This window comes from Crocodylus porosus, unplaced genomic scaffold, assembly GCF_001723895.1.
Source record: "Crocodylus porosus isolate Cpor-Errol unplaced genomic scaffold, CroPor_comp1, whole genome shotgun sequence".
Taxonomy (NCBI): Eukaryota; Metazoa; Chordata; order Crocodylia; family Crocodylidae; genus Crocodylus; species Crocodylus porosus.
In genome coordinates this window covers 119,280,416-119,306,160 of record NW_017728931.1, presented here as the reverse complement: position 1 = coordinate 119,306,160, position 25,745 = coordinate 119,280,416, and the positions used below count along the sequence as shown (strand labels likewise).

The 25,745-nt window shown below is 42.9% G+C and overlaps 1 protein-coding gene across 1 annotated transcript in view; it reads left to right on the top strand.

Annotated features, from left to right (window-relative positions):
- SLC2A13 (solute carrier family 2 member 13) overlaps positions 1-25,745 on the top strand; it is a 298,231-nt gene that overhangs the window by 214,226 nt on the left and 58,260 nt on the right. Inside the window, exon 6 of the mRNA XM_019543534.1 lies at positions 3,263-3,380. Coding sequence (XP_019399079.1) covers positions 3,263-3,380 — 118 coding nt within the window. The remainder of the gene's footprint in view (positions 1-3,262; positions 3,381-25,745) is intronic.

Here is a 25,745-nt window from a genome sequence, read left to right as displayed (position 1 = left end):
GAAAAGACCTGGGGGTTACAGTGGACAATAAGCTAATATGAGGGTGTCAAACTCATCTGGCCCTATAGGCCAGTAGAGTGGCCCAGGATTAGTCCATGGGCTGGATGAACAGGCCAGATCAGGCCCATGGACCTCTCCCCCTACCTATCCCTTTCATGCAGCATCCCAGCTCTCTTGGATGTTATCTTTTCCTTTCACCACCCTGGAATCAATTTAGGACTGGCTTTTATAGGCCTTAGTTCCCTCTTACTCCCAGCAACCTCTGGGAATATTAGTGTTTGATAAGAGCCAGCTGTTTGTGTTTGCGCTTTGCCTTTGGCAATTCTTCTGCAGTGGTCATAGTGACCTTGCCACCAGTTGATGATAATGTAAGGTTGGCAACCTGAAAACATTCATATAAACATGTCTCAAACAACCAAACAGGCAGAAATAAAATAATAAGAACAGGATTGCAATAGGGTCTTATGTATATGGTACTGTGACACAGAAAAAGACTGCAAAGTTAAGATGTCCTTGCTCTCTGCTGGGCTGCTATCTTTCATTCAGCAAGGTCTTCTTAATCAGCACTGTGTTGCTTATTGTTTGTATTTTCTTATTGACTTCAAAAAGGGGGGAAAACAAGACCCTCTTTGCTTGAGTCAAGGCTGAGACCACTTGCAGTCTCTAAATCCTGCTTAGAGCTTTTTGCATGTTGATTGGTTTTTAATTTTAGGTGGCAAGGAAGGGATGATTATACAAGTTGCACATTTTCTGATATTTTTATCTTTATGTATCCCTTATTATTCTATTTTAATGGTCTGTGCAGCATACAAAGCACTTTTGTTGGAGAGATGTTTACTAAATGAGTAATTATTAGAAGCTCATTAGATCCTCTGGTGGGTGGTATTATTTTCCCAAAGAATGGATTTTGTTGTGTTGGCAAGCCTGAATATTTCGCTCTATCCTTCTTCTGTGCCTCGTTAGGGATTCAGAATCTTGACTTCTGACTCCTGGTTACTAGAGTGACTGTGTCTGGGCCTTTGGACAAGCCACATGACCTGCCCCTTCAGTCTCTCACTGTGCAAAATGAGGATGGTAAAAATACTGACTGCGTAATTCTTTTGTGAGGATTAATTTGGTTAATGTTTGTATAGTGAGTTATAAAAGCTAAGACCATGGAAAGTCATACATGTGTAGCATTTCATAGCACTATAAAAATATAACTCTAAGAGGAGTGTACACATGTTCAGAACCCCCTGGCTGGATTGCTACAAAGTCACCAGGGAAGGGGGATCAGGTATGCTGTCAGTCATCCATGCACACTGACAGTGATCTGTGGGCAGCCTATCACTTATAGAGTGGTCAGCCATGATCCCTGCCTCTGCAGACAGCAGAGACAAGAGACAGTTTGGGACCAGTGAGCTGTCATCGACAGGCCTACATTGGACTGGGGGCAACAGTATTCCTTGCCCCCCTCCTCCACCACCAGTGGACTGTCTGTCTTTGACAGTTACTTCTCTAAGTTTGGGAACAACAGTTCCTTGTCCCCTCCCTCCTACTCTTTTCCCTCCGGTGGGCTGTCATGGAGCCTACCACCCTCTCTCCCTCCCTTCTTTCTTCTCCCCTTAAAGGAAGGGAGAGCAGAGCACTCTGGTAAGCTGAGAGACCCGGAGACTCCCTGTAGTGTAACATGGAACTGTACAGATGTTACATATGGTGCTATAAAACAAAGTGCTCCAGAGAAGTTCCTGTGTCAAACCAGAATATTTTTATAGCACTTGCTGTATTCTTGTAGCACTACAGTTCATGTTGGCACACCAGCTTTCTGTAGCACTACAAAGGGATATGTAGTGCTACAAATATAAGGTCTGTCCATGGCCTAAGCCGAAGAAAAATTGGGGGTAAAAAAACCACATTCACGAATATCTCAGACCCAAGTAGATTTCTGGAGTCCTAAGTAGAATTGTTCTATATACATGTTTAATCAGGTATTTTTTGTGACATGTTCTTAGCATTGCAATGAACAAATTATGGGCTATAGTATCAGTGTTCACATTCACATTAATTTTGTTAAATCATGTATCAAATAGATTTGGGTCTACTGGAAATTGTTTGAACCTGAAAGAAAAAATGTTTCCCTCCTCTGTCTGCTCCCCCCACCCTATTCTAATTTGGGATGCTTATTTTCAAGAAGTCTGTATTTTTCTTAAACTGCATGAGAACCATGTTACAAGTAGTGTCAAGCACACATTCTAGCGTACATGCATGATTTTAGAAATGTGAGTTATCCTCTTAGTCCTCACATTCTGCCTTCCTTCCCGAAGAACATTTGAATAGGATAAAACATTCTTCTTTGCTTTTCCTAAACTGTTATAAAGTCTTGCTGTGCTGTGCTGAACATCTGCTCATGGGGTGGCTTGGTGATTCATGAATCTGTCCCTATGTCACAGGAAAATTCGGTAGCTCCACATAAATAAGGTTAAAGCTTTCTTTGCCTAATATCAGTCCATATTTGTAAAGTTCTGTAGATGTTTTTCATAAATATGCTTTAGTATGCTGTAGTCGGACATCTAGACATACACATGCACATATTTTGTGTGTGTGAAACATGAATAAATGAAAGGATGCATGATAGTATAATATACTCCCAAGGTTGTATCAGGCTAAAATTTGGAATAGCTGTGTTATTCATGAGTGATGAAGCCATATGTGAGTTTTACAGGCCATTCCAACACAGCATCTGGTAAAATGTTTATACTGTTCTAAACAGCGTTGCCTATATACCATCCAGGCCTTTGAAATGCATGATACTTGTATGACTATATATGCCTGTAGAGGCTACAAAAAATGAGTGCCCACACATTCAGGATGTTTGTAACACTACAAAGAAGACAGATTCACGACAAAAATGGAGAATCTACTGCAAAGAAGTTCTAGTTTCAAACATGAACTTTTTGGGAGCCTCCCATGTAATGTGTGGACAGTCATATGTAGTGGTATAGGGTTCTCTAAGACTCCCCAGCATCCTGAGGAGGAGGAAGGGGAGAGAGGCTGGCTCCTTGAGGGCCTGCAGCAAGCTACCTCCAGCTGATACCAGTGTTGTCATGTAGCAAAGGGTATTCTCAGATTCCTAAAAAGACAAGTTAGCATTGTAGGAAATCCTCTGCTAAGTGCCAGTGTAAATTAGGTATCTTGGTTTGTTTTTTTCTAAACACATCTATTCAGCAGAGAATTATTTCGTGTTCTCTGAAGTAAAATTACTTTGTTATTTTTCTGATTTTAGGTACTGGTATAGCACTCATTATTCTAGCTTCAGGATTTTTGCTGTCAGCTCAGGTCTCACCACGAATCACTCTTAACCCAACAGCACCTTCACCAAACGCTACCTGCACAAAATACAGGTGAGATTTTATGATTATTTGTCCATTACATTTCTATTGGATATTTACCCCCCAATTTCTCAACCTTTGAAAACACAGTGTTATTAAAAGGTCTGAAAATATATATATATTTATAAAAGCTAAGAATGTGCTTGCTGTTACTAGGCTGTTTACAGATATCCCTGTGTGTTACATGGTAACCCAGACAGGAACTCTATTAGAACATTTATATTCCTTTCCCTTCATTTCACTGGTTTAAAATAGATTCTACCTTTTCAAACTATGTTTACTAGTAGTGAATTCAGAGTAGATATGCTTATTTCATTTTTCCATGGCAAATTGAACTTATACTTTTGCATACAGTCAGGGTTTCCAGTCCATTAGTTTAGAATTTTTGTTAGAATATTCACTGATTTTTCTGTAGTTACGGTTTTTGATCTAATTTATTTGCTAGCAAATAAAATACACAAACTGATTTAAAAGAAGAAGTAGTGTTCTTTACTAAATCTCAGGGATTTAGTAATGATTAAAGGCCAGATCCAGTTTGGTCTCAGAAGTGCCTTAACAGCTCTAAGGTTTAACTTAGGCCCCTTAAGTTCCAAAAAACATTTCAGTTTGTGCCTGTTCTTCAAGCCATGAAGCCCCATAGACAGCTAAGCAGGGCCTCCATTTTGGGTTTCTTACACCTGCCCCTGTTTTTCTACCTGAAAGCAATCCAGTGTGCTCAGAAGTGATCCATTTTGGTCACTAAGACATCTAATTCCCATTGAAGCTCCATGGTGATCCAGTTCCATGGGACTGTCTAATACCCCAGAGAGACCAGATCCATTAAACACGCTCGGAGCATATCTGACATATGTTGACAACACCATTCCAGAGGCTCTTTGTTTTTCTTAACTAAGGATTATCCAATAAAGTATTTTAAAAGTCCTAGCAGCAGGGCTCAGAGGGCCCTCACCTCACCATGCTTCAAGTCTTAGGAATGTTACTGGACTAGAAGCTTTTACCCTCTGTCCTGGGAGTATGCATTCTGTATTTGTTCAGCTCAGAACTATGCCTGGGAATTAGAGTTTCCTGTAAGCACCTTTGAGCTTTCTAGACCTTCCTTTCGGGGTACCTCTTCCCACACACACACACACACACACCTCATTCTCTGTGTATTGCACCTAACTGCCTAAACTTTGTTAAACTGGATTACAATTTGGAGGTTCCTCATTGGCTGTACTGGGGTCCTGGGTGCCTAAACCCAGTCAAATTAGATCATTCTTTCAGGCTGAGGTACATAGATTTTGAGGTAGTGGGATGCCTGTGACACCAAACTAGATGTGGCATCCTTGGGTTTGGATTACTTGTTGATATGCATAAAATAATAATCAGTAGCTTGCCTTTATCCCTATGGAGACTGCAGTCATATGTATGTGCTTCTCAGTATTCATTTGGCTGGCAGACTAGATAATGCAAAAGTTCCACTGAGAAAAACTACCATATTTATGTGATTGCAAGATGCATTTTTTCCCCATTTAACATTGTGGGGAGCCCCTCATCTTGGATTTGAGGGTGGCAAGCAGTTGCTGTGGCCCCGGCCCTGGCCCCAACCCTGGGTTGGGGCCAGAGCTGCTACTGCTGCATGCTCCTCTCCCACTTCTGCATCCCCTGCCTCTTCCCCCTGTAGGCTTGGGCCCTTGCTCTCCTTTCTCCCGGTCTCTCCCCCAACCCCTGCAGCCTCTGCCCCTTATGTTCCTTCCCTCCTCTTACTTTTGCCCCATGCCAGCAGGCTCTATCCCCATTCCAGCCTGGGGCAAGGATCACAGCCCCATCCTGGCCTGTAGCAGCAGTGATGACTCCATGTTTGTGTTGTGGGGCCAGGAGGTGGAAGCAGGTGAGGGACAGAGTGGGAGGGAGATGGAGGAGCAGGGTTGGAGCCTAAAGCTGCAGAGAGGGGCAACTGTGGGGAAGATGCTGCTGGCAGGGCAGGCCAAAGGGAGAAGTATATGGGGGGGGAGGGGGCAGATAGCAGGGGGTAAGCTGCTTGCCCTCCCCATCACCTCCATACTACTTGCCCCTACCACCTGCCTCCCTACTGCCCTGCACCCTTACTGCTTCCCCATATACCTGCCCCCTACTACTGCTTTCTCCACTGCAGCAGTGGTGGGGATGACTTTAAGGCAAATGATATACATGGAAAGTGATAATACATTTTAATGTTTATAGCTAGAATCTAATTATTGGGGGTTATCTTCAATTCCGGGCCAGCGTGGATTCAGGTAAATACGGTAGCTAAATATGACTGTTTGTTTAAATTGCAGTAAAGGCTGAAGCAGCTCTTTGGTTCAATCCAGTTTCTCTACTTGACAAGTGTTTGCGGCTGAGCGCAATACAGATAAGCCTCAAGATTTTATTCTAGGGATGGATTAATGATTAAAATGAATAATTCACCAAATAATACAAATGTGAGTGCTCCTCAAGACCAGAATACACAGTACACGGGTGTTCAGCTGCCTGTCCTTGCCCTTTGCTCTTCTTTCTCAGCAGAAAAACCAGGGTAGACTCCCCAGGCTCTCCTAAAAGCTATAGGAAAGTTGTGGTGATGAGGAAATTCTGAGGTGGGACCCTGGAAGTGGGAGAAGCAGTCTAGTTTCTCCAGAGGCACTGGCTAGAAGTATACCTGGCTGCTCTCCACACCCCAGGACACTTTGTCAGAAAATGTGTCTGAGGAGAAGAAACTATGGCATCCTGCAATGTGGGTCTTTTAGCAAGAGGGGTGATACAAATGATGGTAATCATGGTTTGGATACCATCCATGTCTTAGGATCCCTAAACACAGATATCATTGCTTCACTAGTTCACTGCTTCCTAATTTGCTACCTGTCCTGCTTTGTTGTTTTTGGTGGTTGCCCACATTGCATTCTCAAATAACAAGTGATATAGTAAAGAGATCAAAAAAGTGTCTCCAAAGAAATGGTCCCTTTTTGTATGAAAATACAGAAAGTTACTGTATTTTCTCACATACAAAACACATCTTTAAAAAACAAAAAAACAAAACAGCTGAATGAAATTGAGATAGATATTTTAAGGAAGAAAATACAGCAATGGCAGCTTCTGCAGGGGACAGAACACTGCTCTTTCTGCACAGGGGGCACCACAGTGAACATGCAGGGGTGCCTCCCTGCTGGAAATCGATAGTAGGAGCTCTGCAATGCCCACTTTACTGTCCACATGCAGCACTACTTTCCCTTTTCCCTGGCAGAGGCATATGCTGCAGAAACTGGTACTGACTTTGGAGCCTCTACCCCAGCCCCCGGAGCATAGCTCTGCTGTATTTCTAAAGGAGACCAGAGCCATGAGTGCTGAGATGGAGGTTCTTGATGAATCAGTTGGGTGAGCCCTCAAATGACTCTGCAGGTAGGGCTGGCTAAGAGTGGCTCTGCTTTCCTGGCAGGTGCTGCAGACTGTGTACCCAGCTCAGCTGGAGAAGAGGAGAGGAGTCAGGCATTTTGGGTCAGCCAGCAGCACCTGTGGCATCCTGCCTCTAGGAGAATATCAGAACAGCCACAATGTATTGTTGCCCCCACTCCCATATAGCTTCCTGTGTTTCCGTACCATGCTTACTGGCATTTTCAAGGAAAGAGTATTTTTTCTTCATTCGGCCATTCCAAAAAATGTATCAATGGAATGGCCTCTGGAAATTGTTTGGAAGAAATGGTGCAAATGTGAACAATGAGGTCTTGCAACATTTGCTGATATACCCAGATTTTTTGGGGTGAGCTGCATCTGAAAAGAACTGTGAGGTCATTCAAAGGAGTGGGCCAAAGCTAGGGATGACTGTCAAGCCTGATACCAGATGAAAACAGATGTAGACTGGGTTGTTCTGAATAATTTGTTTGAAAAAAATAAATTGCTTCTACACATTGTTGATTTCCAAGTTTACTGTAACCGCTTGGGAAGGAGACCTAGAGATCATTGTGGATAGCTCAGTGGACAGAAGGCAAGCAAGATGTTAGTAGTAGATAAGGTTGTCATTATATGAACCAATGGAATGCTCTCATCTGAAATTGTCTGTTCTTTTTAACAGACTGACCAAGTCAGTATAGCAGGAAAAAGGGTCTAGGGAAGGGCAATTACAGAAGGTTAGAAGAATGGAGGGGCTTTCATATAGGGAAAGGTTGAAAAGGCTAGAACTGTTTTAATTTAAAGATAAGAGTGAACATGTAGGAGGTAATATGAAATAATGAGTGATAGAAGGTCCCACATGCTTCTGTTTAGCCTCATGGCACCATAATAAGGATACAGCAATTAAACTAAATGTCTGCCAAGTTAGAAGTTATTAAACAAAAGTTTTCTATGTAATGCATTAATTAACTGTGGGTTTCAGTGCCAAGTGTTTAGCAGAATTCAAGAAAGGATTAAACATTTGTTTTGATAATGAGAATATCCACAATTATACAAGATAATATTGTATATGGGATATCAACTCTCTTGTTTGAGAACATCAGAAATGATAAACTTCTTGGAACTAGGGGAAAATTACTTTCTTCCTAAGAGTGTTATCCACTATTGTCTATTTTGAGGAGGATCTTAATTTCTTCTCTGAAATACCTACTATCAGCCACTGCTGCAGACAGTGGTGCGAAGCCTTACAATTTGCTGTTTTTTCCACCAAGGACTCTAGCAATAGAAAATTACTTATTAATTATTCTTTTAGTGGTGTTTCAAGGGAAGAAAGCAATTAAGAACATTTCATCCTTGGTGGAATCCCCAGTGGACATTAGCTCCAGCCTGCCTCACTTGCAAAGCCTTTTATCTGCAAGTGCAAAATCTAGAAGAACATCTTCCTCCATGTAAGTATTTCATGAAATAAACTTCACACATATCATAGGCTATGGTTCTGCTTTGAAATGTGGCTGCAGCATGACTAAAAGTCCCCCTCACCTGTGGGTTCTCACCCTCACGCTGGGCGTACCCTGGCTGGGGGTCCAGTGCTGAGCCAGGGGGAATGCACACATTTCAAAGAGAAAAAAAGAGGACATAAAGGCATCCGGTTTCAAATTAATAGAGGACTGAGTAGCACAAAACCGGAATGTCCTCTATGATGGTCACGCTACCCACAGCCCAGCAAGTCAGGCTGGGATGGCTCAGGCCCTCCCCCTCCTCAGCTGATGGCTTCTGAGGGGGGTGTGGAACTCATCCCCACCTCTGCCCAGCACCAGCCCCCCAGCCAGGGTCTGCCCAGTGCAGGAATGCGCAGCACCCATGAGTGGGTGGGACTTTTCTCCCCACCACAGCTGAAGCTGGGCTGGGATTGCCCCAGCCCCACCCCCTCCTCAGCTTTCTGCCTCTGAGGGGGTAGTGGGAACGCACCCTGCCCTCACAGCTGGGGTCTGCCCAGTAGGAGGAAAGTATCCATCGGGGGATGTTTTTGTCCCCTGCCCTGTGGCTCAGTTCTGGGTTGGGATGGCCCCAGCCCTGCCCTTTCTACAGCCACCCACCTCTGAGAGGCGTGGGGGTACTCACCACCAGCTTGTCACCAGTCTCCTGGGCAGTTGTGGTCTGCTCTGCATGGTGGGAAAAGCACCCACCCAGGGGCTTTTTGTGCCACTGCAGCTTGGAGCCAGGCTGTGATCTCCCTAGCCCACCTCTTCCCCAGCCATTCTTCTCCAATGAGGGGTGGAAAGGGGAGGGGCATGGGAATGCTCCCCCCAGCCCAGCACCAGACCCCACAGCTAAGTTCTGCCTGGCAGGGGGATGAAAGCCCCCACTGGGGAGCTCTCCCTTTCCCTCCTGCCTGCAACTCAGAACCAGGCTCGGACTGCCCCAGCCTCACCCCTTCTTCAGATGTTTTTCTCTGATGAAGGGGAACTCACCAACCCCCCAGCCTGACATTAGACTCCCCAGCCAAGGTCTGCCCAGTGCAGGGGGGAAAGCACCTGCTGGGGGGGGGGCCTGCAACTGGATTCAGATTGGGACTACCTCTGCCCCACCACCACCCCCTCAGCCTCTGCCCCCAAGCGGGTGGCTAAGGAGGGGGCGGGGCTGGGGCAGTCACAGCCCGGCTCTGAGCTGTGGGGGTGCGAAAAGCCCCTAGGTCGGGGCTTTCCCACTGTGCTAGCAGACGTTGGCTTTGTGGGGTGATGCTGAGCTAGGGGGCATTCCCACCCCTCCCCGGCTCTTAAGCGGACAGCTGGAGGAGGGGTACGGCTGAAGCAATCCCAGCCCAGCTGTGGGGGTGGAGGCATACAGCTCCCCCACAGTTAGTGCTTTTGCCTCACACAGCAAAACCTGCCTGGGGGGCAGAAAAGGTGTTCCCACTGCCCCTTCTCCTGCCCCCACCCCCAAAGCAGACAGCAGGGTTTGCACAATCCCAGCCTGGCTTCAGCTGCAGCATGACTAAAAGTCCCCCCTCACCCGTGGGTTCTCACCCTCACGCTGGGCGTACCCTGGCTGGGGGTCCAGTGCTGAGCCAGGGGGAATGCATTTCACCCCCACCAAAGAAGAATGGGTGGGGAAGGGATGGGGCTGGGGCAATCCCAGCCTGGCTCCAAGCTGCAGAGGAGGGTGAAAAGACCCCCGGTAGGCTCTTTCCCCACCAAGCAAACCCCATCTCAGGGGGCTGCTGCCAGGCCATGGGTGTGTTCTGCTCCCACCCCCCTGGGAAGGGGCAGGTGTGGCATGATCCCAGCCCAGTTCTGGACTGGATGGGGCAAAAAGTCCCCCAGTGGTAGCTTTCCTGGCACTGCGCAGACCCAAACTAGAGTGGGGGGTGTGGGGCAGTGCTGGCCTGGGGGTACAATTCCCTCCCTCAAAGTGGGGGTGCTGGGGAGAGATTGGCTGCTGGACACATGTCCCCACCTGCTATCAGGAACAGAGGGTAGAGCCATCACACAGTCAGGCCTGGGCTATGGCTGAGCTGGGTTCAGCAGCCTTAGGAGTGGCCCCAGGCTCTTGGCCTGGGTCAGTGCAAGTTTGTCTGTTTTGGTTATCTGAACACAGAGCGTCAGCTGAGTTTGTTATCAGTTCAATCTACATGGCTTAGAAAAACCTGCAAAGATTGAACCAATTTTGTCTGCGGTTTTTAGAACCTCTGTCCTTAGACCTGTAGACCAGGAGGTGAGAGGAGTAGCTGTCTGTTGTTCCCTGCCTGTTCCCCAGACTAGGGATATCCTGGTCTGCAGAACTGATGTGGCACATTGTCCCACTGCTTCCTCCTCTCCCAGAAACTGGGGCACCCTATTCTTAGGAATGGGCAGTCTGAGGAATGATCCGTCTGAGGAATGACTGGTGCTTCCTCTTCTTCCAGAAACTGGGAGGGGAAGGGAGGAGCAGGCACCTGCTACTCCTCGTCTGTTCCCCAGAGTGGGGTGTCCTTGCCCAGAGACCAGGAGGGGAGGAACCACAGTGACAATTTTTCCTGTGCATCCCTCAGACTGGGGACTGGAAGGAGTGGAGCTGCTGCTGTTGCTCCCCACAGTGAGCAGGGGAGAGCATATACCTTGCTCAGGTATGGGGAGAAAGGGGCAGCTACAGACTGGAATGTGTGTCCTGTTCCCTATCCTAGAAAGATTTCTATCTGTGGCAGTTTCCCAGAATTCCTAGAAATGAATGCCTGTCCATATACAACGTCGGTCTCAACATACCATTCCCTTTACTTAGGGAACCCGATCCAGCTCTTGACCGACATCATCATAAATCTGTTCCATTTTTTTGTCCCTCTTTCTTTTATTTCTTCCTCCTTATTTTACTATCCTTTTTTTTGTTTGTTTGTTTGCCCTTGAAGGTTTGGTCACTATCTGTAGACAAACTAGTAGGGTTCTTCTCCCTAATCAGTATTTTTGTCCTCAGTACCAGCTGCAGTGTTAAACTGACACTGATTTCATCAGTCCTATTCAGGTTTACTCTGCAGCTCCCATGTTTATGGCAATAGTATTCAATAAAAAAAGCTTTCCTGGTTAAACTTATTCTAGAACTGGTTGCCTTCAAAGTTTGTTTAAGGTGAAAGAGGCAGTCAGCTGTACTCAGTACAGAAAGATTGTGCTGTTCATCCTTGCCTGAATCATCCTGACACAATTAACCTTCCTAATCTCAGCATACAAATATGCATCACTGACTGAGATGAAGGTATTAATAGTATTATATTTCAATTATATTATACAGTTAATAGTTATAAGTGTGTGTGTGTGTGTGTGTGTGTGTGTGTGTGTGTGTGTGTGTATGTTTCCATTTAGAATTCAACAGTAAAATAGTATCACCATTAGTCTAGAAAAATCCACTATAATAAGTTAAAGTTATGGTAAAGTGGTTCATGACTTTAGGACATATTTAAAAAATCAGTTTTATATTTTATCAATCTCAGCTAACCCAGTTTTTCAGCTGTGAGCTATTTATAAAGTACTGATCAGGTTTCATAGGCGTGTGATAGATTGTAGACCCAGCATACTTTAAAATATAATGCCTATTTTATTTTTCAAATATCAAAGTGACCAAGCTACCAGTCATCTTGCTAGCAGAAGAATACCATGAAAAATAGTTTTTCCCTTACAAAAACCTAAAGAACTAAAAATAAATTGAGGGACAAATGTATGTTTCTGAGAACTTTTGCATATGTATGTTTCTGAGAACTTATTAATATTCAGTTAACATTCTAGTGGACAACCCTTGAAAACTGAACAGTAATTTAAGTACAAGTCCTGAAATTGATTACATAATACAGACATTTCAGGTGTTATCATCAAGGATCCTAGTTTTCTCTGATTTTAAAAAATCCCCAATTTCCAGTTTTAAAAAGTAACCCCAAATCCACATTTTTCCATGATTAAAATGAAACACCACTACACACACACACACACACACACACACACACACACACACACACACACACACAAAACTATATAGGGAGGGGGAGAGATAGTTATGTATGTATGTATAAATATAGGTGTATATGTAGGTATATGTTAGTGGTGTTTCATGTTAATCATGAATACATGTGGATTTTGGGTTACTTTTTTAAATCCAAAAATTGGGTATTTATTTTTTTTTATCAGGGAAAACCAGGATCCCTGGTTATCATTTGACCTTTTCTTAGGATTTGCTACTTTAGTTTGTGCATAGGGCACAATGTGTATGGCATCCTTATTACTAATGAAAATTGTATGTAAAACTCTTCCCACATTATTCCCACAAATACACATATATTAATGGCTATTCATTTTAAAAAATCAGTGACTATAAACCTAATCTAAAGTATACTGGATTCAATGAATACTTTTTTACTAATTTAATTGGTCTCTGTATTGAGTGTTACATTAGTAGAGGCATATTCAGTTATGCATATGACTTTGTAGAATATTGGCAGACAAGGCTCTTTGGGTAAATGTGATATATTAAACCAGCAGTTCCCAAACTCTAAAATGGGTGGTCCTGGAAAGATCTTTTAAGAAGTGGGTCTTCTTCTATTATGGGTTGCAATTGTTTGAAGATTTTCCATGTAGGTTCCATGGAGGGATGGTATGGCATAACTAATGGTGTGCAATTCATGAGGATTTTCTTTTGGTACTGCAGGAATTCTTCACGTGGTATCTGGGTGGCTCTTTAAAAAGTGCAATCTATCGCTCTGGAGGATGCCCTTGTTGAGTGAAAGCCCTTTTGAGATTTGTGAGGTGACTATCACAGGTGTTCTCAGTGCAAATTCGGTGGTATCAGAGGGCTTGGCTGTATATTACTGGTTTCTTGGTGTGTTTAGGGTGATTGCTGGTTCTGGTCCATAGGTTTCTTGTATATGGTGGTTTGTATTATACCATTCTGGATAGTGACCGTAGTGTCTAAAAAGGAAATGTTGGTGCTGGAGTATTCAAAAGCGAGTCTGATGGAGGGGTAATGATTATTGAATATCTGATAGAAATGAATCAGAGATTGCAGATTTTCAGTCCAAATGATGATAACATCTATATATCTTAAGTATAGCATGGGTTTGATGGTGCAGTTCTTGAGGAATTCTTCTTCTAGGTAGTCCATAAAAAGCCTGGCATATTGTGGGGCCGTTTTGGTGCCTATAGCTGTACCCATGGTCTGGAGGAAGTGTTGGTTATTGAAACTGAATTTATGTGTGAGGATGAAATGTATAAGTTCAGAAATATCTTTAGGTCCATACTCTGAGTTGTACTCCTGCTCTTGCAGATATATAAGACAGGCTTGGATGCCATCCTGGTGTGAGATGTTAATATATAAGCTGGTAACATCCATGGTGGCTAGGAGGGTGTTGCTGGGAAGGTGGTCTGTGTGTGTAAGTTTTCATAGAAATACTGTTGCATCTTGGACAAAACACACACTTTGGGTGACAAGAGGTTTTAGGATGGATTTGATGAAACCTGGTATTTCCTCAGTTAGAGTTCCTTGGTAGGATATGATATGTTTGCTTAGGTTCTCTTGTTTGTGGATTTTAGGAAGCATGTAAAAAATCCCTGGGTTTGGTAGTGGGGGGATCAAATTCTGTAGTTTTTCTTGTAGTTCAGATGGAAATGATTTGATGGTAGTTTTGAGTGCTAAGGTGAAAAGGGGAGTTGGATCTTCCTCTAGTTTTTTGTAGTAGGTGGCATCAGAGAGTTGTCTGTTGGCTTCTTTTATGTAGTCTTCATGGTTAGGAATAACTATAGGTCCTCCTTTATCTGCTGGTTTTATTACTATTTGGTGGTTGGATCTTAGAAATTCTATGGTCCTTCTCTCTGAGAGGGAGAGGTTGTTATGGTGGTGTGTGTTGATTATTTCATTGTTCATTCTTTCTCTGAAGCAGTCAGTATAGCGGTTGAGGTTTGAATTTTGTCCACTATGAGGTGTCCAATCTGATTGGGTTTTGGAGGGTTTTTGGGTTGATCTTTTCCTCAATGTTGTCAAAGGATGAAGTGTTGTTGGAAGAAGATTCATTCTGGTTGTGGAAATATTCTTGAGGGGGAGGCATCAGAAGAATTCTTCTAGTTCTCCACATTGTAGTATTTTATTTGTGTAATTTTCCAGACAGGAATTCAGGCCTTTAGAAAGGACAGATTTTTCAGCTTTGGTGTGTGTGTGTGGAGAGACTGATAATATTTGAAGTTTGATTGGTTCAGTTTCATCGAGCATGAGGTTGAAATGTTGTAAGATATTGGTGTTGTTTCTTTGATGGTTGTTTTGTGGTTGAGAAAGTTGTTCCTGGAGTAATTGGTTCCATTTCTTCTTTTTATGTTGGATGATGTTGTGGAAAGTCTTTGGTAGTCTCTTTGTATATGTTGTATAATGCTTGGGAAGATATCTGGATTTTTCTCTCAAGTTGTTGCAGCATGTGTTGATTTCCTTCTTGAGATGATCTCTTTTGGAGTAGGTTAGGTGAAGAAAATGATTTCTAAGTTTTTCTGAAGTTCTCCTGCGTAGTTGTGAAGCATATTTGGAGTTGTGTGTAGCAGTCAGAAGATTGTAGATGTTCAGTCCTCTGGGAATGATGTTGTGTTTCCTGCATAGGTTTAGACAAAATATGTCGCTGTTGATCACTTTTATCTCCATTCCCTGGGAACTATTTTTCACAAAGGTTACAAAAGTATTTTTGTGGAGGTAATTGATTACATCTCCGCATATAGTAGTATTATGATTGTATGGACCAAAAGATTTAGTCACCCAAGGGTTACATTACCCACTTCTGAGCAAGTCTGATATTCTGTCTAGTAAGTAATATATATATATACATTCTTAGGAAGAACTTCAGAATAATGTATTCCATAGATATTCTAAGTATGTTCCTATCAAAGGCATAGATGCCATAAATTCAATAGTAATAAATTATTATGATCATTTACTATTTGTATTACTAGACTACCTATTGGAGTCTGAGTCATGAAGCAGGAGTCCACTGTGCTACATACTATAAAGCCACAGACTAGAAACAACAGTCCCTGCCCCGAAGAGTTTAAGTGTAACACCATCAACTGGGGATAGATACACATAGCGAATTTATGGAAGAAAGGAATCATCTTTGGTCAGCATGCCAGATAGTGGTTTCAGCCTCCAGGAGCTGATGCATTGTCAGGGTGGTTAGAGGAATTACAGGAAAGGAAAATTAAAGAGGTACATACAGTATATCAAGAAAAAATAATGTGCCTGTTTCATGGAAGTTTCCTCAAAGCTCTTAAGAACCGCAAGGAGTAACATGCTGAAAGATACAAAAGGTGCTTGTTTGAAACCTTAACAAATAGTTGATAGTGGCTAGAATCACAGGCTCACTAAGTGCAAGAGATAACACGGAGAGTGAGTGAATTGATAGGAAGGGTGACAAAAGGCCACCAAGATCCTTAACAAAGAAGGCAAGTAGCTTAAGTTTAACATGATAGAGAAGGGAGAGACAATGGAGTGATGCAAAGAGAAGGGAATTATGTCCAAGGCAGTGATCTAGAGAATGATCTCCTCAGCAATATTCTGAATGGATAGAATTGAGGTTGCAGTTGTCAATCTGAGAGGCCAGAATGATTGAATAATGGTGCAGATGAGGAGAGCTTTAACAAGAGTTGCGTGGATGGGAGAGGCTGCCTCTTATAATGTTCTGAAGAGACAATCTGCTAGATTTGGAAGTAATCATGATGCGAAGACCTACAGAGCATGTTTTAAGTTCAAGAGAATGTTCACATAATGGTCTGAGTGAGAGGCAGAATGGAATATTGCCTGTATTGATCAAGAAAGCAGTAAAGCAGAGGGCATGGCAGGATTGAGAGGCCTGTTTAGCTATGTTGAGCTTGAGCTGACAACTAGACATCTCCAAGTTATTGGAACAAGCAGAGCATTTACAAATGAAATTCCTTTGAGAAAAGGAGTAGATGTGGGAAGAGTATGGGAACGCAACAGAAAGCTGGAGGTGCAGTGTGAGAAATGCAGTTGAAGCATATGCTGAAGTAAGAATTAGAAAGGTAGGAAGAGGGCCAGGAGAGGACAGAGTTCTGGAAGCAAAGTCAGGACACCATTTCAAGGAAGGACATATGGACATTGGTGCTGAAAGCAGAGGACAAGGAAAATGAGGAAGCTATTAGTTGTGTACTTTTGTCAAGGTAAAAATCAATTAACTGCATTGTCAGTGGAATGCATTAAGCAGAAACTGGATAGGAGAGTACCTAGGATGGAACTGGCAAATGCGTGATGATGAGCATACTGAATATGATATTAATTTAAGTGAAGATAGCATTAAAGTAGCTACATGGTAAGTTTTCTAACTGCAGACAGGCTAAGAATGCTGTAATCATAGCCTTGATTTGGAGCCATCAATAACAATCGTAGCTCAATTACTACTCCACACTACTAAGTAGTCAGACACTTATGCAGCTTTCTACATTTTCCTCTCTGTAATATTCATCTGCTGTGAGAAATCTTAAATAAGACTATGTCCAATTGGCTTCTTTTTTTTGTATGTGTTTGTGATGATGATGTGGACTCAATTAAATAAACTAGCCATTTGGTAATCATCTGGCTCTGTCTTGATTGTCTTAATCAAACAGCAAGTACGTATTACCACAGTTCTATAATGAATGTTTGGAAGAAAATTGGTGAGGATAAAAGAATTTTAAAAAGAAAAAGTTGAATAGTGAGCAAATGCTGTACAAAGAGAGTTCAGAAATCTTAAAATAAATCAGAACTGAACAAAGTAGAGATTCAGGCCAAGAAAAACTAGATAATTCATTTGTCAAAAGGAGAAATGCACCCATAGACAAAGCTGCACTAAGAAAAGGTTTTTTTTTCCTGCGAATTCAAACTATCAAAACCAGGTATGCTACAATTTACGGTTCAAATTCAAGGGCTTCCAAGGCACATAGGCAAGCCATACTGACAGGGAGCTTACAGAAAGCTAATGCAAGAGGTGTAATGACTAACAAAACAGCAGTGGAGCAGAGGTGGCCAACCTATGGCATGCATGCTACAAGTGATGTCATAGTCATTGAAAACATAATTTTGGAGATGTCCAAGGAAGGCACTGGCAGATTTTATCCAGTGTTGAGTATCATTATCTATGTTTACTTTTGGGAAAGGTAGCTATCCAGGTAGGAGAAATGCTCAACATTCTCCAAGGACTATCCTTAAATTGTAATATGTGGAGTGGGTACACGCAATACAGTTGTCAGTGTACTGAAGGTCAGTAATGTAGGTGTTGGCTATCTCAGATTTCAAACGTAACTAGGTAATGTTAAAAGTATTTGTATCCATGTGATACTGGATGCTGTCTCCAGGTGGAAGTCTATATGATGATGAAATGCAGAATAGCTGTGATATAGATAGAAAAAACTGTTGGTGCAACCACATATCCTTGCTTGATTCCAGTTCTAATAGTGAAGGGGTCCATTTCTGAGACATTGCTTAGGACAACTGCTGTCATAGAGTTACCATATTTTCAGCAGCAAAAAATAGGACACCTGAGGGGTGGGGGGGGACAGGGCATATGATTGTGGGAGGGGCAGTGATATGCCCATGCTTTGCCTCTGCCTGTCACTCCTAAGCCCCTGCTCTCCCAGCACTGCCAGCCCCCCCTCACTCCCAGCCCATAGCCCTCTGTTCCCCAGTGCTGCCAGTGCCCCTCACACCCGACCCACAGCCTCCTACCCCCCAGCCCTGCTGGTGCCCCTCACTCCTGACCCATGGACCCTCGTTCCCCCAGCCCTGCTGGTGCCCCTCACTCCTGACCCACAGACCCCTGCTCCCCAAGCAGTAGACGCTCATACACACACACACGCGCGCACGCATGCATGCATGCATACACATAGTGTCTCTTTACCTGGCTTGTCAGGGCCAGTGCAGGGAGCACATGACTCCTGACAGTCAGTCACCTTGCCTGCTGCTCCCAGCCCCAAGCAGCCAGCCTAGGAGAGCAGAGGAAGAGCAAAAAACCCAGACATTTGCTCTTATTTTAAAAGGCCACCTGGATGCAGCACAGGGGGCCAAAAAAGAGGACATGTCCGGGAAAACCCTGACGTATGGTAATCTATCACTGATGGTGATAAGGCCATGTAAAGATCTTGGTGTAGCTCTTGGCACTTCTCCTGCAGCTGTCTAGGAACAAAGATCATATCTGTTGTACCTCTGAGTCTTCTGAAACCACATCGGGATTCTGGTAGAATATTCTCAGTGAGGAAAGTGAGTCTGTTGAGGAAAATGCAAATGAGGATCTTCCCAGGTATGAACAGAAGTGCAGTAACATGAATGCTGCAATCCAATCTGACTTGTTTTTTTAATATAGTGATGATTCTGACATTTCTCAAGTAACTGGGAATCTGTACATGTTTCCAGAATTTCATGAGTTGTAGTTGTAGAGAGAGCTTCTCCACCTTGCTTAGGAGGAGGGGCTGAGCAGGGTACAGATGGCCCCTTGTCCCACAGACAGGGCCCTTCAGTCTAGATAAGAGGCTGGATAGGGTACAAAAGTTCCCCCACCCCAGAAGAAGGATCAGAGAAAAAAAAAATCAGAAATGATAACATCTGCGAGGCTTGGGGTGTGGTGTAGGGGCAGACAGAGCCACGCAATTGGCCCTTAAGGCTACACTTGCCCTGGAGGTACCAGTTAGTGATTTGAAGGACTAAGACTCACTCTAAGGCCTGTGGGCAAGCCTGCCTGCCTTAATCTTTATTGAGAACAAAGCACGTGGCCCTGTTGTCCTTAATAGGGTATTGTGGAAGGCCTTTGATACTTGTCTTCGAAGTGTTCCTGCCACGGTGCACTGATGGTTGGAGCTATCTTTAAAGAGCATTTTATTCCATCCTTGAACCTCAGAGGGACAGGTCCTTGTGTGTTTGTCCCATAGATAGCTTTGGTTGCACTGAAGAAACTATGCGTGTCATGGCTGTCGACAAACTTTTGAATTTCTTTTGTTTTGTCCTTCCACCACTTGTTCTTTTGCTCTCAAATTTTCCTCTGGGTCTTGGCTTTAATGTGGTGATGAATGCCTTGCTTTTGATAAATGTCTCACTTCTGTTTGGAGTTGATGTCATCCTACCAAGCCTTGAAAGCTCTCCATTTTCTGTCAGTGAGAGCTTGAAATTCTCTGTCATTCTCATTGAATTAGTCCTAGGGTTTTTGTGGAGAAGCCTAGAGATTCTTCATGTGCCTTCTGGGTGCCTTTCTCAAGGCTCTCCCAGTGATCAGTGGTGTTGGAATTATAAAAGAAGTTGGAGAGTTGCTCACAAAGACTGATAGAGATGATTACTTTTAGCATATTCTTTCAAGCACTCACTATTGAACTTCTTTCATAGATTTCATAGATTTCATAGACATCAGGGCTGGAAGGGACCTCGGGAGATCATCAAGTCCAGCCCCCTGCCCAAAGGGCAGGAAGTCAGCTGGGGTCATAGGATCCCAGCAAGATAAGCATCCAATTTACTCTTGAAGGTGTTCAATGTAAGTGCTTGAACCACCTCCGCTGGCAGACTGTTCCAGACCTTGGGGGCTCGGACAGTAAAGAAATTCTTCCTTATGTCCAGCCTGAAACGGTCTTGCAGTAGTTTATGACCTTCGACCTCGTCATCCCTTGGGGCACTCTGGTGAACAAACGTTCCCCCAGATCCTGGTGGTCCCCCTGATAAACTTATAGGTGGCCATCAGATCACCCCTGAGCCTATGCTTTTCCAGGCTAAAGAGTCCCATGTCTCTCAGCCTGCCCCACCCCACCCCACCCTGCATGTAGATCTGGGGGCACGTGCCCCACCATGCCCTCTCAGGACATGCATAGCAGCGGAATCCAACCCTGCCCGTCCCCCATGGCCCCTGGACAAACCGTGGCTCCATCCCACTCCCTACCCCACCCCAGCTGGGTAGTGCCTGCCCCAGCCCCTGCCCCACTTCCTCCCTCAATGCAGCGGCCTTGATCGGACTCCCCCCATGCCCCTTTCCTTCCCCCTCCCCTTCTACCACTCAGACTTACCAGCTGGACACTGGTATTAGCCAAAAAAAATCTCTATCGGTGGACCCCTACCTTGTCTAGCCCCCTTCCTATACAAGGTAAATAGCACAGACACTAAATAGGTCTGCTCAGTCATAATTGCAGCTGCTGAATTGCACCTGTCTGATGTCCAAGTACAAAATCAGTACACAGCCATTGTCTTCATGTAGATCCATGACTTTCAGTAATCACTAGCACCTGTCCCCTGCCACCACTCACCCATCATTGTAGGACTTGCTACTTAAGGAAGATGCCTGCATATGTCTTCTAACATGGGGATGCTGTTACACATCAGTAACCACACAATACTTCATGGGAAGGAAACTTTAATTTGATAGCAAGGAAAGCTTAGACAATTGGAGGTCTGTTCCACTATTGCCTTCATCTACCTTCACAGCCATTGTGAACCAGGAAACCAAAGTGGCCAAGCAGTCTTGGAGTTTGGGGGCTCCCACCTGATGTGTTGGTAGGAAGCTGGGAGCCTGCTAACCTTGACTAAGATGAGAGCCTGAGCATGGGAGCTGTAGGTGCCAGAGCTTTTATACTGTAAAATCCATATTATCTGGCATTGTACTAGCTGGAAACCTCTATTAACCACCACCATGCTGCTGGCGCTGGCACCATCCACCACCCCCCACACCACTGTCACATGTAAGCCCATGCAACCACCCTGCATTGCCGTGTGCAAATCCCCACTCTGGTATTTTTAGATATCTGGAATTTTTACATAACTGGCACCCACCGTTCCTCACTCATCCCGGATAACAGAAATTTTACTGTACTTCTAATTCCACATCAGACTGGCCAATGATCTGGCACGGAGCCCAGAAGCCCTCGTTCTGTCACAGCTTCCAGTGCGCTGGGAGGAAGCCAGGATCTTGCAAGGTCCTCTTCAAAGCAGCTCTCCAGGTGAACTACAGAGAAGCTGAGGAGCCTGGCAGCTTAGGAACTTGTGAGCTAGGACTCCCTGGGCTTCCAGGTTCTCAGCTCCTCATCAGCCCTCCAGGTGAACTGTGAAAGAGTAGAAAGCCCGAGCTTCTCAGCAGCCCTTTAGGCAGACTCCTGACGAGTCGGGAGGCAAGCCAGTTACCTGCAGTAAAACCAGGCTAATTTCAGAGGCCCACTTAGTTCCATCACAGCTTCCATCAGTCAGACCCTCTCTGCAACATTTGATTTTGACAAAGTGCCCAGGATCATTCATTCCCTTTAAGAATCTCCAATGCAGAGAAGTGTCAATGCATATTATCTCCCCATAGCTATGGTGCAATTTAAACACTTCAGCATAAAAGTGCAAAGAACATAGTTCAAATCATAATCAATTACAAATTTTAAGCTTCAAATCATCATTGCATGTTATAGTGAATATCTTGTTAGGGACTTGTGCGAGATACCACTGCTATATGGGTTTGAACATGTGTCAGCGTATGTAGTGTTTGTTTCAATGTCTGTCAGAGATCTGAATATGTCTGCATGGATCTGGCATACTGTATAGCTTGACAGTATTGGTAGAAATTTAAGTTTGCAAAGGGTTTGTGCTAAAATCTACAGCATGCAATTTTTATGCCAGTGATGATTATAATATGCATAGTTCTTATTTTCATCATTGTTAGTCATCATTGTGCCTGATCATACTATAATGCATTACTCATATTGAAGTAAATACAATAAATGCCCTAAAATTGCCATTTAGCAAATAATTGTGGAGTCAGTGTTCTGAAAGGCATAAGGTTGAAAATCATTTCCACTTTAAGCATTTGTTTTTATAAATGTCTTCTACTTTTCTCTTTTTGGCCTGCAAAATCCAATATATTTTCTCTCAAAGTGACTGGAGGAAGGGGCTGTTAAAGCAAATCATCCAAACACCTTCTGAGCATCAATACTCACATTTTCCCTTTTTTTTCTCCTCTGCTTCTTTCAGTCTGCAGCTTCCAAATCCCTTTGACTTTTGTTTAACTTGTATAAATGTGTGTGTTGCACTGTGAAATAGTTTTAATGTAGCTAGTGTAAGTTTGCTTATAGGACATTCTGGAGAAAAACTCCTGAACTTTATTTAGGCTTTATTTTGGAAAAATCTATAAATTATCTGCCTGAATTGCAAGCAGAACAAACCTCAGTTTCTAAATAACGCAGGGTGGGAAAGAACGCAGGATGTTCTGACTCAACAAGCCACCTACAATACCTAAAGCACAATTGTAAATTAGATTTGAAAAGGCTTTCAAGGCTTTTATACACTATATTTCTAGTTTTTCTCAGACAGATTGATCTTCTCTTCAAGACTTAAGGTCAAATCCTGACTCTGTGTGAACTCATATACTGCCAATAACAGGAACTCCTGGTCCAAGAATAAATGACTTTTTAGTGTGTGTCATTTGACTTTCCATTGATACACAATTCAAGGCTGCAAGCAGATGGAACTTAAAGGAATCATTAAGGTGGTGCTTCTAGCAAGCCAGTGGAAGGAACCTGCTCTGTGTTTTTTAATGTTTTATTTAAACACAAGAACTGTATCCTCAGCTGCAGTCTTTCTGTTGAAACCCTGCTGGAGATGTCAGTTATGCATACTTGATAGAGCCCGAGTAGCAACTAAAATTGGAGTCAGCAACTGCAGCTTGCTGAATCTTCTAAATAAGTTTGGGGTGGTGGTAGGGTGGGTTCTGTTTTTTTCTGTTCACAGCCTATAGGTGGGTAATACCCAGGTCCTGGCATGGTTATGTGGAGTTGTGCCCACGTGGACCCATAGGGCAGACTGGGGCAATTGCCTGTCTACCCTAGAGGCTTTCCTGTTCAACACAGGAACCCCTGTGGGGCTCAACCTTTTTGACCGATGGGGCAGAAGGGCAGTGCTCAGACCAAGTATGAGCCAGACCTGTCTGGTGTTCCTGATCCGGCATCAGGCGGTCGCAGCAGGGCCCCATCCAGGCATGGGGCAGGAAGCAGCCTGGATCCAAGCTGATCCCATGGTGGGGGCAGGAGGGGGCATGGCCCCATGGGAGCATGGCCCAGCCCCTATTCTATCTTCAAGTCTCTTAGTCATTAGAACTTACTGAGCTGCTCTAAATTAGGTTTTATTTAATTCAATTCATTCATAAAACTCTAAAGTTTCCTAATACCTTTTCTTCCTCCCTAACCCAAGAGGGTATTTGCACTGATAACTTTGCGTTACAAATTTCAAGTTATATTCATGTGTTAGATAGTCTTGATATACCCAGAGAGAAGCTTGCATAGTTTGTAAAGGCAGTATAGATCTTACCATTATTTTATTTAGACCTTGTTTTCTCTGTTTTATATGCTGAAAGTAGTGGACCATACAGGGTTTTCAAAAAGAAGTTTTCAAAATGGAATAATGAGAAAATGAACTTTTTTCCTGTTTGATTTTTCTTAGCCATCCGCTTTTGCAAGAAGATGTTTTATTTTTTTTTCTTTTATTACAAGTTCAAATTGGAGATGGTGATAATTCTGTAATTCTGTTTGTACGTACTCATATTGGTTGCATTGCAGTATATGGATAAGAGAGAATCCAGATATTTACATCTTAAGCATCTGGAAATGGCCACTTCTGAAAGCAGGATATTTAATTAGATGTGCTAGCACTATATATTTCTATAAAATTTCTTATGAGAGTGAAAAAATTCTCTCTCTTTTAAATAGAGAGCAGATAAGAGGTGTTTCACAATGTAAAAATCAACTACAGTAGTCTCCTGTTAACATCATAGCATTTTCACTGGCAAGTCAAGGAGTATTTAATACCCCTATTATATTTAGAATTTATCCACACAAAAATGTGAATTTTTAAAACATTGTATCTTATTGTATTTGAAATCTTCTGTTTCTTTTGACTGTTTTTGTTGCTGACTACTGCTGTGTCATAGTGATTAACAAAATGTAATTAAGACTCTAATGTAATATATGGCATTGTTCTTTCCTTTTGTAATTGATAATTGTAGAGCTACATATTTCTTATTGATGCTTTTAAGACATGAAGGAAATATTTACTCTTGCCAGATGAAATTATCTTTCAAAATGACTTCTCCCTCTTTTATTTAATCTTTTTATACAACTTATTAAATTTGCATGTTTTTATATAAGATGAGAGAAGTAGAGTTGATTTATCCCTTGGCTACTGCTGTTTCTTTGGAAATTGATGTTTCTGTAGTTGTGTTACCTTGTAAATACCAATTCAATACAGTATTCCTCTGGAAGAAAAATAGTTAGAATTGCAACTATCAGTTATATAAGGGGAAAGTCTTTAGAATGAATTTCTTAATAACACAAACAGCCTAGAATTTCGAAGCTAAGTTTGCACATTAAAAAAAAAGTTTTCTGAACTCTTTAATTTGCCCGTGCAACTAAGGAATTTGGGAGTAAAAAGACTGAGTGTATGGTTTAATTACCTTCAAAACTCAAGTACAGACAGTCCTTGGACTTACGACACGATTGGTTCCTCACAACCACGTCACGTCTTAAGTCAAAATGTTGTAACTCGGTGCCAATTTTCCTATAGGGAACAATGTTATAAATGGGGGATTGGTTCCTGAACCAATGTCTGATACCCTATTTTCACCAAAAATAACCCAGAATGTTGTACTCAATCAATTATAGATGAGTAACATAACTACATTAATTTATTTATATTGTAAATAGCAATCATACTGATTTGGAAGGACTTCTTTGAGGTAACTTTACTGGACTTTTTGAAGGGTTCTTGGCTGGAGTCTGTGCAGGAGTCTTGGCTGCAGGTTTTTCTGGAGTCTTGTCTGCTTTCTCTTAAAGAAAGTCTCCAAGAAAGTTTAGACAGATGTTCTCCAGGGAGATGTGTGACACAGCGAACTTGTTCTCTGGCATGACATCGTGTCGGATCAAGCGTTGTAAAATGGAAACTGACGTCAGACAGGTGAAACAGGTGTCAACTTACAAACATTGTAAGTGCGAACTGTTGTAACTTGAAACATTATAAATCAAGGGCTGGCATAATCCAGTTAGATTTTATATCACGTTTCTGAGTCACTATTGGGATAAAGATTCAAATTGTTTTGAACTTTTTTTCCTGTGTTTTTATGATGTAGGGGATATTTTATTCAACTTAAATGTAAACTTAAAAAATCTGAAGTGTGGAAGTATACAGTTAAGTTTAATTTTAAGTTGGAATTTGCAGAATTCTTTTACTTTTGAGAACTAAGGTGTTTTTATTTTTGCCCTTCTTCAGTAATTGGTAAATATATGTCTCCTGATATTTCAGTTATGTTTGACCTAGAAATTGCCTTTTTTTTTTTTTAAAGGCTTACTCAGAAGAGAGAAAATTGCAAGTGGTACTGATACTCTAGAACAGTGGTTCTCAGCCTTTTTGCTACCTGGACCCATTTGCAAAGGTTCATGTCCTGTCCCGACTCACACCCCACTGACCCTGCCAATTGTTGACTCCCTTCCCCTCCCCCCAGGCCATGCTGGTGTCCCTCACTCATGACCC